The sequence below is a fragment of the Ursus americanus genome, chromosome 9, assembly GCF_024610735.1.
Source record: "Ursus americanus isolate L20-20 chromosome 9, mUrsAme1.1.p, whole genome shotgun sequence".
NCBI lineage: Eukaryota > Metazoa > Chordata > Mammalia > Carnivora > Ursidae > Ursus > Ursus americanus.
Window position 1 is genome coordinate 25,662,501 of NC_142135.1, and position 16,212 is coordinate 25,678,712.

At 32.7% G+C, this 16,212-nt stretch overlaps 1 protein-coding gene across 4 annotated transcripts in view; it reads left to right on the forward strand.

The window, feature by feature from the left end:
* Positions 1–12,214, forward strand: part of CSMD3 (CUB and Sushi multiple domains 3) — a 1,146,349-nt gene extending 1,134,135 nt beyond the window's left edge. For all 4 annotated transcript variants that reach the window (XM_045805628.2, XM_087864412.1, XM_045805629.2 and 1 more), the window contains 5 exons: positions 340–498; positions 2,492–2,604; positions 4,928–5,015; positions 7,125–7,260; positions 10,935–12,214. In XM_045805628.2, the coding sequence (XP_045661584.1) occupies positions 340–498; positions 2,492–2,604; positions 4,928–5,015; positions 7,125–7,260; positions 10,935–11,094 (656 nt within the window). In that variant the 3' untranslated portion in view covers positions 11,095–12,214. The remainder of the gene's footprint in view (positions 1–339; positions 499–2,491; positions 2,605–4,927; positions 5,016–7,124; positions 7,261–10,934) is intronic.
* Positions 12,215–16,212: the final 3,998 nt, after the last annotated feature.

Genomic DNA, 16,212 nt, shown 5'->3' on the forward strand with positions numbered 1-16,212 from the left:
TTTTATTTTCCTTCTGAAAGAAAGGTGTTACTGGAGGAGACCAAATATAAGTAAATTTGATGTTTAGCTGGTTCTGAATATACGCCTTATGTCTTTAATTGGTGTTATCTATCTTTGATGACTCGGGTATGAGTGCAAATATAGGTTATTGCAATTTTGGTTTATACCAAAAAACTTGAAACATGTATATGAAGAATTCACTTTATAATACACATTTCACATTATTGTGTGTTTAGCACAATTCCATTATTCAATAAACTAATATTCATTAATCTACTTTTTAATGTTTATATTTACAGGGCACCATAAAATTAATGTGTGTATTTGATCTTTTCACAGTTCCTGATGATGTGTTTGCCCAAAATTATATATGGAAAGGCTCTTACAATTTCAAAGGAAGGAAACAACCCATGACCTTGACAGTTACCAGTTTCAATGCTTCCACTGGGAGAGTCAATGCAACACTCAGCAATAGCAACATGGAACTGCTGCTTTCAGGTATCATGTTAAAGAACAGCAAACAATGCCTTCATGCCTTCACTTCCATCATTTCATCATTTTTATTAATGTTTTTTATACTGTGAAATATTTGTTACATTTTAAAGACATTCATAATTTATTCAGAAATAAGGCTTTCTGATTTTTTGATTAATACATGAATATTGCTACACAAAGGAAAAACTGATTCTGAAATAAGCTCACTCATGAATATTTTGATGTCGCTAGAATGAGACATCATGAAATTGAAAAGAACCTTTGATTTGAATAACTAAATCTTTCTGTATTCTCATAACACCAAAGAGACCAGATCAATGACTTACAACCTGTTTAATGAACACAAAATCATTTCTTCAAATGAGAATATTTAGGTGGATACCATAATTGAAGACAGAAAAGGTAGAGCAACCTTCTTTAGAGAAGCGTAAGGGACCCAGAGCCCTATCCACCTTCTCAGCCTTCTCAAGCTTCTGTGTCCTTCATCTAGTGCACATTTGCCTCATAATCTTCTGTTTTTTCTGACATTCAGATGTTTTCTCATATGTCATCTCATCAACAGTACTTCCAATGATCCTGTCTAAAATAAAATTCTCATTACAAACACGGACACACTCTTAGTCTTAGACACTCTTACCCTGTTTCCCTTTCTTCTTTTCACTATTTATAGTATAGTATAATATGGTATTACAGGACATAATATAGCTTTATTTATTTGTCCGTACTCCAACAATATAAGTTCTAAGAGGAAAGCTCTTTGCCTTCGAGTTCATCACTATATCTCAGAAGTTAGAAAAGCATCTGGAACAAAATAGGCCTCAGTGAATATTATCCAAGTAATGAATTTGAATTATTGCTCTAATTTAAAAAATATTTTTAAAATACTGATATTGCAGATATGAAATATATTTTTTAAACTTCCTGCCTGTTGGGGCTATTGGATGGCTCAGTCGATTAGGCATCCCACTCTTGATTTTGGCTCAGGTCATGATCCCAGGGTCATGAGATTGAGCCCAATGCCGGCTCCCTGCTGGGTGTGGAGCCTGCTTGGGATTCTCCCTTTCCCTCTCTCTCAGGCCCTCCCCCACCCTCTGTCTCCCTCTCTTAAACAAACAAACAAACAAATAATTAAATAAGCAAGCAAGTAGGCAAACTTCTTGGTTATGTATATATCCTAAATAATTATTAGTAATAAAATAATTAGTTGTATAAATGAAATGGAAGATAACATATTTATTGATTTTATAAATTTTAAGAAAAGGATCAAACATCATTTTGTATTATTGAATGATTCTCCATTAAGCCCAAAGTTAAAGTGTTGGAAGCTAATATGTACTATATTTTAAAAACTATATACAGTTACAGTGATATAAATTGAAAGAAGCTTTATATTAACAAAATAAATTCATTTAAACTGTGACTACTATTTACCTAACTTTGAGATATAACCTTTTTTTCTTTATTTTCTATGAGTCTGCACAAAATAAATGTATACTTAATCTAATCCAGAAAAATTTCAAAGTAAATTCCTACAAATATAGAAAAACAAACATAAATAATTTGTTATCTTTCCTGGTCCAGTAACACCTAGAATAGTCGTTCACAAGGTTGGCACCCAGTTCATTATTAAGAAAAACATCAGGAGTTTTAACACTTGATTTATATCTTTGAAGATTTTAAATTTCATTGGGGGAAGAAGTTATTTTGTTTGCAATATCATAGAATGATTTTAATAAGACCAATAATACTTAATTTTAATAGCATAGGTAATTTAACCCCACAATTAAGATTTAAGTTGAGAATTTCAGCTGAGAGATTAACATATTTTGCAAGAATTTGTAGAAAGCATTATGGATGAAGCTGGTCTTGACTTGGCCTTGTTTGATTTCTTTTCCTATGACATATATTACATGGCGTATTTAAGGAGTTAAAGATAATACAATGAAGCATAACTATTTACAAAATTAGTAGACTAAAATGTCCTTACATTTTACAGGGGTGTATAAAAGCCAGGAAGCTCGCCTGATGTTACATATCTACTTTATTAAAGTACCAACTCATGCTTCTGTGAAGAAAATGAAGGAGGACAATTGGGCCATGGATGGCTTTGTAAGTATAGTTCTTTAAATGTTTGCTGCTAATTTTAATAACCCATCATTAAGATGCCAGAAAAAGTAATTTTCTGAATTTAGCTAGTTATGAACAGACATGTACATACAAAATGGCAAGATTACTATTATGGGTAAATTATTTTGAAAAAAAAAGATTCAGTGTAAATGCTTAGTAATCTAGAATGTTAAACCTAGGATTACTGGATTCTGATGAATCTTCCTTACTTTTGTAGTATTTACATGTATGAGAGCCATATAGTTTTTTACTGGTTTCATAAAATGTATTTTGTCTATGGTCAGTACCATGATAAATAAATCTGGATAACATGTAATTCATTTTTGTCTGGATCCACTGTTTAAGACATATGTAGCCTATTTACAAAATACATCAGAAATACATTTAAACTCTTTTCTCTAAATTTAACAGATTTAGAATATTTTACAAAATATTTAGAATAGTTTATAAAGTTGCATATGAAAAGGAAGTTACGTGAATTACTTCATGTGGAAAATAGTTACCATAGCTTCACTGTGGAATCACCCTGTCGTATTCAGCCACTTACGTGAATGGAATTTCTAAATTGGCAGTTGCAAGCAACAAATCTATTCACACATTCCCCCAGAGTCTTTCCTAAAAAACGAACAGGAGAGCTCTGACTACATCCTCACAAGTAACAGGTGTTCTTTTGCAAAGAAAACCTAGTGGGAAAGAAGAGAGTAGGTCATAGGCTTCAGTAAGTTTAGTGCCTGAGGAGAAAAAAAATGTTTATTTCTTTATCTCTGCCATTATTTGTGGAGTTGGAAGCTAACTCATGTCTTCAGTGCACTCAAATCGTATAATTGTATTATTTTATCTAGGGAGCAAACAAAATGAATTCATTCATTTAAATATTAGAGTTTGATCTCTTCTTTTTAGGAGCATTTCATTTTTTAAAATGACCCTGACCGGGGTATGATGTTTGATAATTAGGAATAAATCACTTCTTCTGACAACCCAGCCTGCTATGGATGGATCAGTATGATAGTTTGCTTTTTAGGATGAGGATTCAAGGTCTTTTGCAACTTTTACAATAATGTACAGGACTTAGGTAACTAATTAAAACAAACTTCAGAGCAAATTCACAATACTAGTTCCCAGGAACACTGAAATATATCTATTTTTGTTTTATTTATAAGATCAAATCACACTATGCATGTAAAGTATTTTTTAAATATAGGATTTTATACACATGCAAGATACATGTTGTAGTCAGCGTTTATAGCATTAGATACAACCACAACATCTCAGGGTCAAAGACGTATGTTATTCTTTCTCACATATGTGGGGTTAGTTGTGGTTGTTCCACCTGAGGCTGTGGTAGCAAGTTTGGGTCTGCACCAGGTGTGTTATTCTGGGGCCCAGGCTGGAGCGGCATCAGCTACCCAGAGCATATCCTCTTGTCAGAGGTCAGAAGCTCTGAGGGGTAACGTTTTAAGCACTCTCTATTGAGATATAATTCATATACCTTATAATTCACCCATTTAAAGTGTACAGTTCAGTGGTTTTTAGTATATTTACAAGTGTGTAACCATCAGCACAGTTGATTTTAGAATATTTCTGTCACTTCAAAAAGAAACTCCACACCCTTTAGCTATCATCACCTTACCCATCCACGCCTCATCTCCACCCTAACCTGAAGCAACCACAGATCTATTTTCTGTTTCTGTGGATTTCTGTGTTTTGGATGTTCATATTTATGGAATCATATAATGTGTGGTCTTTTGTGACTGGCTTCTTTCACTTCTTATAATGGGAAACATGCCTCTTAAGGCCTAGGCTTAGAATTGACTTATTGTTAATTCCACCCACATTCCATTGGCCAAAGCAAGTCACGGGACTAAACCCAGTGAGGTGGAAAGTACATTATTCCTATGAAGATTGGTGGGAGGGGGAGAAGGAGTGCATGCATGCTAAACAGTAATCAAATCTACAAAGTACAGTTTTATTATATTTTAATTTTTAACTGATCATTTGCTTTATTCTGTTTCATCATATCATTGCCCTTTTATGACAGTAGCTTTCTTAGCTTAAGAGAAATCTCTATATATCATTGATAACCAATCCCCTTTTTTCTAATATCCTAATTACTTAAAAATGAAAATTCTGATTTTGCTTATAATGATGGCAAATTTGCACAATGTGCTTTGTTTTACATAGGAAGATACAGAGTTAGGAACTCTGCATAACGTTCATTTAAGAGTAAAACTGAATATTTATTAAGGCTGGGAAAATATAGCTCTGTCCAATCTTCAGATTTAATCAACCTTATAAATATTTTTAGGTTTCTGCTGAGCCTGATGGAGCTACTTATGTATTTCAAGGATTTATTCAGGGCAAAGATTATGGGCAATTTGGACTACAAAGACTAGGTAATGTATTCATTTTCATTTTCATGTAGTTCCTTTATTATTCTATACATCATAAGAAAATACAGTGGATTGTGCCTACATTTTGAATTTTGCATTGTCAGGATTATACATTGATACATTTGATAGCCTTTTAAATAATCACATTCTTCAAAATATTGATTCTCTATGTACTAGCCCTGTACAGTGCTTGACTGTTGTCATATTTCTAATAAATATGACACAGTGTCTTGCCCTTAGCAAGAAAAAAGGAGAAAAAGTGATGCAGACATAAAAGAAAATATTAAACTATAAATTATTTTATTTTATCTCATGAGAATTGCAGTACTTCTCTTCAGTTTGAATATTATTGCAACTTTCTTTCTCTTTCAAAAATATAGTGGCACTTTAAAAACTTCATATGGTCTGGAAAGGGAAAATAACTTTGAGGAATGGACCCCTTTTAGGGGCTTTGCGCTATTCAGATATGTAAATTTCCTATAGGAGGAAGCAGGGGGTTTTGTCATTTTTCTCCCCAACTCTTCTAAAATGTATACAGACATTTAATAGTCTTGCTTGAATATAATTATTAACATAGCTTTTGGTATATAATTTTCCTAAGGTATATTGTCTCCCATTATTATATTGTGGTATCGACATATAAAGTATAAATTCAGGCTCTAAAAACTACTATTTGATATTTATCTTAAAAATTCCATTACTTTGAACTTTTACATAAATAATCTGAGTCCCTGGAAAACTAAGGTAGAGAATAGGTATTAACTTTTAACCTGGACTGAGGTGTGACTTAGTTGAATATAACTATTTATCAAAAAGGGAAATTAGCTTTCTCTAAGTGAACAATAATAATAGGATGTCATTTCAGATAAAGTCTTGTCTAAAATTGTGTTAGTTTTGAAAACCAGATAAAACATTCGTTAATACAGTACATTAACACAGTCGTATAATTTAATGCAAGATGTTTAAGCAAACTGTTCCCAAAAGCATCTCAAATGCTGCATGTCTAAAACAGAACCTGTAAAAAAAAAAAAAAAAAAAAAAAGAAGGAGCTGTTTCTTTCTGGGGCAAATAAAAGCAAAACACAAAAAACAACCTGTCCGTTATTTTCTCTTCCCCTATCCTACCCCCAACACGTTAACAAACCTGATTCTTCTCATTTCCTAATTTTGCTAATGTCTTTGCCATTTACTCATCTTCAAGTAGAGCTCTTCTCATCCTGTGCCCTCTCACCTCTTATCCTCACGAACAGGTTCTGTTGATTTTTAACTACAAAATGTTCCCCTACATCTACTTTTTCATGCTCTTCCTAGTCTCTAGGATACAGATCAATTTCCATTTTTATCTAGGTTGTTGCTATGATCTTTGAAGTGCTCTTGCTTCCAGTCCCAGTTCCCTCAAGGCCATCCCACCCTAGTCACTGTTCCAAATTGTGTATCTTGTCACAGGGGCTTTTATTTCTAAACACCCTCAGTTGTCCCTCACCGCAGGTAGGTGATAAGTTTGTCTTTAGTATGTGTTTATGGCTTTTCAGGGTCTGGCCATAGTTGTACCATATGGCATACTCCTCCTACCACACTGATACATACTTACCTCTACATCCTTTCCACACAGCTACACCCAGCACTTGTCACATCTTCCAAATATGCCCCTCACCTTCCTGTTTCTAGGCTCATGATGGTCCTGCCTTCCTCCCCCCTCCACTGTTCTACTGATTCTTCAAAGCCAAGCTCATATTGTATATTCTCCGGAATGCATCCTTACATACCACCAGATGGAATTACTCTTTCTCTTCCTAAAGCACATTGATCAATAATTCATGCTTGATGTCTACACTTATTTGTGTCCCGGTATTTTTCCCACAATTGTATAAACTCCTCAGTTCAGAGACTCTGCTCATTTTTTATTCTGTATTCTTTCCTGGAAAAATGTCTTATACATAGAAGGCACTGTACAAACTTGTATGGAAAGGAGTTGAAGGTGTTTCATGAATTACTTTTGTTTCCTATGTACATTTCCAAGTAGATATCTTGAGAAAGAAAGAAAATGATTGGTTCATAAAAATAAAAATCAATTGTGATAAAATAAAGTTGATTTTTTTTTTCTTATTTATAGGACTCAACACGTCAGAAGGCTCAAATTCTTCAAATCAGCCTCATGGTACAAACAGTAGTTCCGTGGCCATTGCTATTCTTGTGCCTTTTTTTGCACTTATATTTGCAGGATTTGGATTTTATCTTTATAAACAAAGGTAAGTTTATTGATTTCACCTATAAAACGTTTCCAACATCTTTGATTTCATGTTCTTTTTTTTACTACTCTAGTTCAAATCTTAACTTCCATTTTTTTTCTGGGTTGTTGAAAACAATGTGTGCCAGATATTGCAACAGTTGTTAAAAAGCCTTATTTCCCCTGCCTGCTTCCCACCACCCCAGCATGATAAAACAAAAATGGCTCTGTTAATTTGCACAAACATTCAACTTAACCCTTACTACTTTTGCCTGTCAGTTTCTTGGTACATACTTAATTGTATCCGTTAGTTTTGCGTTATCCATAATGAGACTTTAGAGATACAAAATCCAGGTTAAGGTTTAAATCGAAGAGGTGACACCTGCTGCCAGATTTATTTAGGGAACTAGGAAGAAGCTTGTGTCCAAACCCCTTTAGTTCACATGACAATGCTGACCAATTTTACCCAGGCAGACAGATGGTAAAATCCTTTGATCTTCTCCTTTTTTTCTGCTGCTTTTAGAAGATTATGCAATTAATATGTTATATTTCTGATATATCAACTATATAATTATACATATTATTAGTTTGTCCTTGGTTATTATGTCCCTTACACCATCCCAAGTTGTCCGCTATCTGGGACTATCTTTTATCAAGAAAAAAATATATAGGTAACTGGATAGTTAAATGAATATTATTACCTATGTATTTTTCTCAAAACTGTTATTTTTATTATAAATTTCAGCCTAGATTATCTAAGAATGATTTATTTAATATTACATGAATTTGTAATAATTGAATATTAGCAGCTGCTTAGGCCTTGTCAATATCAGATTTTATTAATGATAAAAAATCATCACTAAGTTTATTTATAAAGCAAACTATTCTGATCTTTCTTTAAAAACTACTTTGTAAAATATTCATAGCATAAAACCATTTAAACCATCCTAGGTGTGCGGTTCAGTGGCATTTAGTATATTCACAGTGTCCTGGAACCCCCACTGCCAGGTCCAGAATATTTCCATCATCCTCAAAGGAAACTCTGTGCCTATTAATCAGTCATCCCCCATTCCTCCCACTCCTGCCCTAGGCAACTGCTAATCTGCTTTCTGTCTGTGTTTGTTTGCCTATTCTGGGTATTTCATAGAAGTGGAATCATGTACTATGTACTATTTTATATCTGGTCTCTTATACTTAACATAATGTTTTCAAGTTTCTTCCATGTTATAGCATTTATTAGTACTCCATTTCTTTATATGTCTGAATAATACTCCATTGTGTTTGAATGTGTTCTGTTTAAATATGTCCATTTATCAGTGGATGTGCATTTGGATTGTTCCTACATTTTGGCTCTTGTGAGTAGTGCTGATATATACACTTGTGCAAGTGTTTGTTTGGACACCTTCTCAATTCTTTTGGGTATATTCCCCAAAATAGAATTGCTGGGTTTTATGGTAATCATGCATTTAACTTACTGGGGAAATACCAAACTGCTTTGCAGAGCAACTGCACCGTATTATATTCCCACCAGCAATGCATGACTGTTCCACCGCCTCCACATCCATGACGGCACTTGTTATTTTCTGTTTTATCTTTCTTTCTTTTTTATTATTGTCATCCTGATGTGTATGTGAAGTGGTATCTCATTGTAGTTTTGATTTGCATTTCCCTAATTACCAATGACATTGAGCATCTTTTCAGTACTTCTTGGCCCTTTTCCTTTGAAGAAATGCCTAGTCAAGTATTTGCCCATTTTTAAATTGGGCCATTTGTCTTGTTGTTGAATTGTAAGAGTTCTTTATATATTTTGGAGACTAGACCCTTAGCACATATGTGGTTTGCAGATATTTCTTCCTTTTTATGGGTTGTATTTTCACTCTCTTGATAGTGTCATTTGATGTATAAAAGTTTCTCATTTTGATAAAGTCCAATTTATCTATTTTCTTTTGTTACTTGTGCTTGGAGTGTCATATCTAAGAAACTATTGCCAGATTCAAGGTCATGAATCAAGATCAGATTTACCTGTATGTTTTCTCCAAAGAGTTTAATAGATTTAGCTCTTATATTTGAAAGTTTAATTCATTTCAAGGTAATTTTTGTTGATGTTGTAAACTTTTCTGAAACTTGCTATTATTTTCCTTAAAGCTGTTGTTCAATATTATTTATAACATTTCTTTATATCTTCACGATTCTTACTTAATTAGAAGAAAATGATGTTGCTTCTGGTTTTTATTGTGAATCTAGTTAGAAAAAAGGCACATACTGTCCATGAGAATTATGCACCTGGCTGTAAGCAATATAACTTTATAGGTGATGCCATTGAAAGAAACTTAAGATAGCTCTAACAAAATTTATTGCCATACAAATCACCTAACAATTTTTAGTACAGAGAAAAAATTAGAAACTGCATTAAGGATAGTAAAATAATATAATAGCAAGTACAAAATATGATAAAATAGTTGAAATTTGTGGTGTTTGGTGTAAACAAAGGAGTTGAGAAACATCTATTTTAAGATATATCTATTTTAGGAATTAGGTCTCAGAAAGAGGTAGGAGCAATTCTGCCTTATACCATAATGAATGTCAGCAAATTATGCAGTAGGATGTGGAAAACTAGAAATAAGATTTGTCAAAGGAGAGAGAAATAAAAAAAGGATGAAAGATTCAAGATCAGCAAGTTATACTAGCCAGCCTAGAATCCGTGTGTCTCGTTAAGTAACACCAAATATTCAGTTATCAGTAACTTTTTGGAAACTATTTTCATGACTTAATTATCAGTATAATCATTTCTTCTTTGACATTTTGAATTTACTGTTCTAGTGTATATCTTTTTTAAGAAAATGGAGTATTTATGTTTTTGGGGTACTCCAAGTACCTTCCCAAATTAGGAGTCAGTGTTAGTTGTCTGCTCATTCTGAAATTCATTTTCATTAATGCAGAACAGTTTCCTTCTTGTCCTTCAAGTCTCAGATTATATTTTACCTTTACCTCCTCAGAGATGCTTTTCCTTATTACTGCTCCTAAAGTGGGTCCCTCTTACTTCCTGTCATATCAATAGCTTTCCTTTTCACCAGAACAATTATTATCTATTTTTCTTGTTTTATGTATTTTTATTTTATATTAACTTATTTAACAAATATTTATTTATTAATTATTTTCTGTCATTACATTATGAGCTCCATGAGAGCAATGCCTTCCTTGTATTTTCTTTAAAAAAAACTTTCTATATCCAATGCCTAAGACCATGCCTGCCACATAACAGATGCTCAGTTAATATTTGAAGAATTAATGAATGAATGGATGGATGGATGGATGGATGGATAGTAATGAGATTTAAATTTTATCATCGCCATAATTTATTTCTATTGTACATGCAAATTCATAATGATTATTTATTATTGCATCAGAAATTTTAAATTTATGAAAAGAGCCATAATACATTTATTTATACTTGTATTACTTATATTGATACTGTACATTAATATGTATTATATGTAAATAATAAAAGCCACTCAGGGTTTAAGAGTGACTGGTAAATTGTTCAAATTTGATGTGTTGAGCTTATGATTTCTCAGTTAATATTTTGAAGTTACATTATGCATTAATAGTGATAACTCAAGTGTATTACGTTTGAGCCTTACTCTGCTGTTTCTGGAAGAACGTTAACACATAGCTAATCAATGTTCTCATCAACAGGACTGCACCCAAAACACAGTATACAGGATGTTCAGTTCATGAAAATAACAATGGCCAAGCAGCTTTTGAAAACCCCATGTATGATACCAACGCAAAATCAGTGGAAGGGAAGGCTGTACGATTCGATCCCAACTTGAACACGGTCTGCACAATGGTATAACTCGGCAACTCTTTGCCTTCTTCAGAAGCTTGGAAATCGACACACAAAACAGTGCACATTTAGTTCACTGCTAAACAAATTAAAGCACACTTTTCAGGACTTGCTGGGTCACCTTTTCCTGAGGAATGATAGAGAAGAGTGTTTTTTCATAAACTGGACCATAATTCTTCTTCATGTTTACCATGGAGAGTTTTACAGAAATTTGGCTGCACTCTGAGAGTGCTTACTCACAGTTTATTTGCTTTTTTTAAAAAGGAGATTATTCTAAAACATAAACTTATTTGCATATATTGGAGGAGCATCCACTATCAGTATTTCTGTGCTTTATAAAGTATATTAGAGGGACTGGGTTTAAAAAAAAAAAGATATAGGGTAGAAAATAAGAGCTATACTTACAAGAGTCAATAGATCACTGACTTCTCTTTAACTGTCATGAGCTACATCATACCCATGAGTCTGTATTTCACACCACTCTATCCGCTATCCATTCTTGTTAATTGAGTCATTGGCTTCCTGATTTCTATGGTTATTTCAGATTGAGTCATGCCCTGCAGTGTTTATGAGCTAATTTATGCCACAGAAGAGATAAGACTGCCTGCTCTGATTTGACTCTTTCTGGTATTTGTTCTTCAGTATCATATTGCTATTCTTTTTTTGGACTGGTTGTCACAGTTTCTGCAAATGGCAAGATCTTTGTGCTCTTCTCCCAATTTCCCTCATTATGTTGTAACCAATATTATCCCGTAAGCCATGGGGCAGTGTTTAACACCTTGCTTCAATCTGTTTTGTCACCCAGAAACCACTGTAGCTGGCAAAAATTATCTATAATAATGATGATTTTGCAGTTATCTGAGACACCAAACTTACCATCCTTTACCACACTTTCCAAAGTTTTTGAAAGACCAAATAGAACCTATTAATCTACTGTGTTTAGTCTATGATATATCCTATTTTCCTTCCATTTGAGCCTCCAAATTTATTTCACATCGTTTTGAACTTTTATCAACAATGAGTTAGAAATGTAAGATTTTAAGTTTTCAACTTTTATCTAACAGTGAGTTAGACATACATTTTGGACCAGTCCATAAATACAATGATTGCAAAAAAATTTACACTTTCAAATCACCAATATAAATTTATTTCCTAAAGTCATAGATTTTCCAAATTTTCATGTATTTTAAACTTCCTATACTCTTATTCGTAAGAAGCAGGTTTCAGATATGACAGGTTTCTTTCATCATCAAATTAAGATTCACATTTGCAGGTTATTGGTGGCTCATTTACAGCTGTTTCACAGCAGTGCCAGCATATTGATTTAATAGGCCATTGTCTTCCTTTTCTAGCATGTTTTACTTCATTGGATAAACTGTGTACCCAGTGTGAACTCTTTGTTGTTGTCCCTCTCAAATATGGAAAACTCTGTAAACAGTCTCGACTTTTTGTATCATGAGACAGAGTGCCTAAGAGAAATCATTGCACCCGGAAGCGCTGCTTGGATCTATCTCTACAACATTTAGTGAATTTCTTGTAAACCACTTTGAGATACATTGTTTTGGAAATTCATACAATTTTCTCAACATTGTACTCTACTGACAGGATGCTGTTTTAAATTTTATGCCATCAGTTATTTATTCTTGTTTATTCAAATGACTGCAATAACAATGATTCATTCATTAATGTTAAGGTTAATACATTTAAGATCTTGTTTAAACAATGTTTCTTCTGCAACTGGCTACTCCTCTTATATTAATGCATACACTTTTGTAAAGAAGTATATTTTTATGAAAAAAAAACTTTGTAAAAGTACGATGTAAATTTTCAGTGCAATGTAAACAAAATAAAAATGGATAATTGCTTTTGTAAAATGTGTATTCTTTTCAAAAGTGTCTGACAGTGTACTGGATAGCAAAAAAGAATAAACAGCCCACATTTATTTGGTGTTTTAAAGTTCCCAGACTACATATTATATACTTATTTAGCAACATAATAATGAGACATGGGTGTTTTTCTTCTTTATATTTTATAGTTCCCCAAGTGTGACACTCTCTCAGAAGTAAACAGATTCCCACTAAACACAATAGTATCATAAGAACCTCATCTTAGACTTTTCCTTACCTGTAAATATTTTAACACTACTATCTAAATTTGGGTATATCTGATGATTTCTAATATTTCTATACTGTGTTTTCTTAGAGATACTTATTTTTAGCATGCTTCATAGATAGGAACTTATTAATCTTTTGAATAGTTACATTAAACTAATATTCAAAAAGATACCTATCTTGCCAGGCTGTAACATGTAAAATTTTGTATTCAAAAAGCTTACCAAGTGTCTATAAAGTTCATGTCACAAGTTATTTAAGTTTAATTTTATTAAAGAACTCTTTTCACAGAAAAAAATTGTATATTTCACAGACTCCAACTCCAGCCTTTAGAAGTCTATCTCTGTTTATTACACTTTCATTTGAGAAATGAATGCTTCTTGACTTAACTGTAGTTTCTTTTCAAACTTTCACTGTATTACCTCCATCTTACTTCATGTCTTCTATATTTTCCCATATTGTTGTTTGTCCTTATTTTTATTCCTTTTTGTGCTTTTTTCCCTATTTTTTCTACTTTTTAATTTGCTTTTCTTCTGATATTTTTCTTAATATCCTTTCCTGTTTTCTAAGTCTTCTCCTTTTTAGCCTTTGATCATTTTTTTATCTTAATGCCCTTTATCCTTAACCTTCTCAAAAGTTAGCATCAGTTTTAGTGGAAGTAATTTTATTTTTATTTTTTACCAGCTTTATTGGAGTATAACGAAACTGTAAGGTATGTAAAGTTCATGGTGTGATGATAAATGTATACTTTTTTTTGAGGAGAATATTTAAGTTCTACTCTCTTATTAAATTTCAATTAAAAAAGTAATTTTAAAGAGTTTTCTTGTACTTCCCTTATATTTAAAACATTAAACCAATAGGTTCCAAGGTTCCACCCAGGATCTCTTGATACTAGAGCCTGATGATAATGATTGTGGAAATAGACCAAAGGGTTGGATTTTTTTTTTTTTTTTTTTTGTACTCCATCCTTTTCACTTACAAAGAGAGAGAGAGAAGACATATCATTGGCCGGAAGAGAATAACAAAATAACTAGATGATACTCTCTTAAAGAGATTAAGAGACTACATTGCATGTCAAGTATTAATCTGTGTACTGATGTCTATAAATTTAAAATAGGCAAGTAAGTAAGGAAAAAAAATCTGTAGATTATAGAAATTCATGACTAAGAAATATTTTAGAATAAGTGGTTTGAAATTTGGCTGAAAAAATATTGATTTGCTTCTTTTTTTTTTTTTTTTTTAGGATAACTTTGGAGGAAAGGGAATATTGATCCAAGAAGATATGCATGTTATAAAAATCTGAGAAATACCTTTCTGTCACCACTACATGAGCTTGGTATTCCAATTTAAGAACATTTAAAAGTTACTGGGGAGTAGAAATGGCCACTGGATATTAGATTTCATTCTTTAGTATACAGACAATGGAACTAGTGAACACCTGCCAAATACTTTCTCAACTTTTAATAAGTTCCCATGTGTAATAATTTTATTAGCCTTGAAAAAGAAGTATATTCTATATATTCAAATTATGTTGCAAAACACAAAACAAGAAATCTGTGTTTAAACTCTCAGTAGAGCCAAACCTTCCTTGTAACTCTTAGCATTATCTAGGAAAATAGGGATGAACACATGTGCTTTGGCAGGACCAATACGATACCTAAGTGTAGACAAAAATATGGAACCATCCACATAGTATGACTTAAAAGAAACCTAATGGTCTTCATTCTCAGCAAGTATCTTTACACCCTTGAGTTAAGATTGGTATCTCCTGAAGGAACTTATTAGTTTGCAGTATGTTATCTGGAGAATACCATATGATAGCACTATAATCCCAATAAGCAAATTAACACAGCTGTTACAGAGCAAGTCAGTAAAGCTAGCACTCCTAATCTTCTTATTTTTAAACCAGGACTTTTTCCAAGCTATACTACTCTTTCTAGAATGGTATTTCTAAATAAATAAAGTGAAATACAAAGGAAATTATAAATAAATAATGATCATAAGGTAGCTCAATTTTTAACTTTTTAGGTGACCTCCACACTGTTTTCCAGAGTGGCTGTACCAACTTGCATATATACAATGGAATATTACTCAGCCATCAAAAAGAACGATTTCTCAACATTTGCTGCAACATGGATGGCACTGGAGGAGATAATGCTAAGTGAAATAAGTCAAGCAGGGAAAAACAATTATCATATGGTTTCTCTCATCTATGGAACATAAGAACTAGGAAGATCGGTAGGAGAAAAAAGGGATAAAGAAAGGGGGGGTAATCAGAAGGGGGAATGAAGCATGAGAGACTATGGACTCTGAGAAACAAACTGAGGGCTTCAGAGGGGAGGGGGTGGGGGACTGGGATAGGCTGGTGATGGGTAGTAAGGAGGGCACATATTGCATGGTGCACTGGGTGTTATACACAGCTAATGAATCATCGAACTTTACATCAAAAGCCAGGGATGTACTGTATGGTGACTAACAATATAATAAAAAAATATTATTATAAGAAAAAGATTTATAAACTTCCAAAAAATAATAAATTATATGTCATTCTACATTTAAAAAAAATAAATAATGAAGTAGTTACAAAAAATTTTAAATGTTGTAGTACATATATATGTATGAACTTATATATTAATATACATATGGATACTAATACATGTATATGTATTTCTATACTGACATATTAAATATGCAGTGGGGCTAATAATTTCTATAATTTTAAAGAGTATCAGCAATATTTTGAGAGATTCGTGACATTTCACATGACATGAAAATATCTGTGATTTTTATTAGTCACAAAATCAGAGATTATTTTTGCCCAACTTTTCACAGAAGGAAAACAATATATTTTAATTAAAAGATCAGTGAAGATAAAGGTATAACTTTTTCCCATGCAAGTTTCCAAACTCTTTGAATTCTATTGGCATACCAACTTAAAAATCCTGCCTTAGAGGTTGGAATTTAGAGTAAGTACATTGTGAGGGGGCAGGGAAGAAGACATTGATTGTTCTCTTGA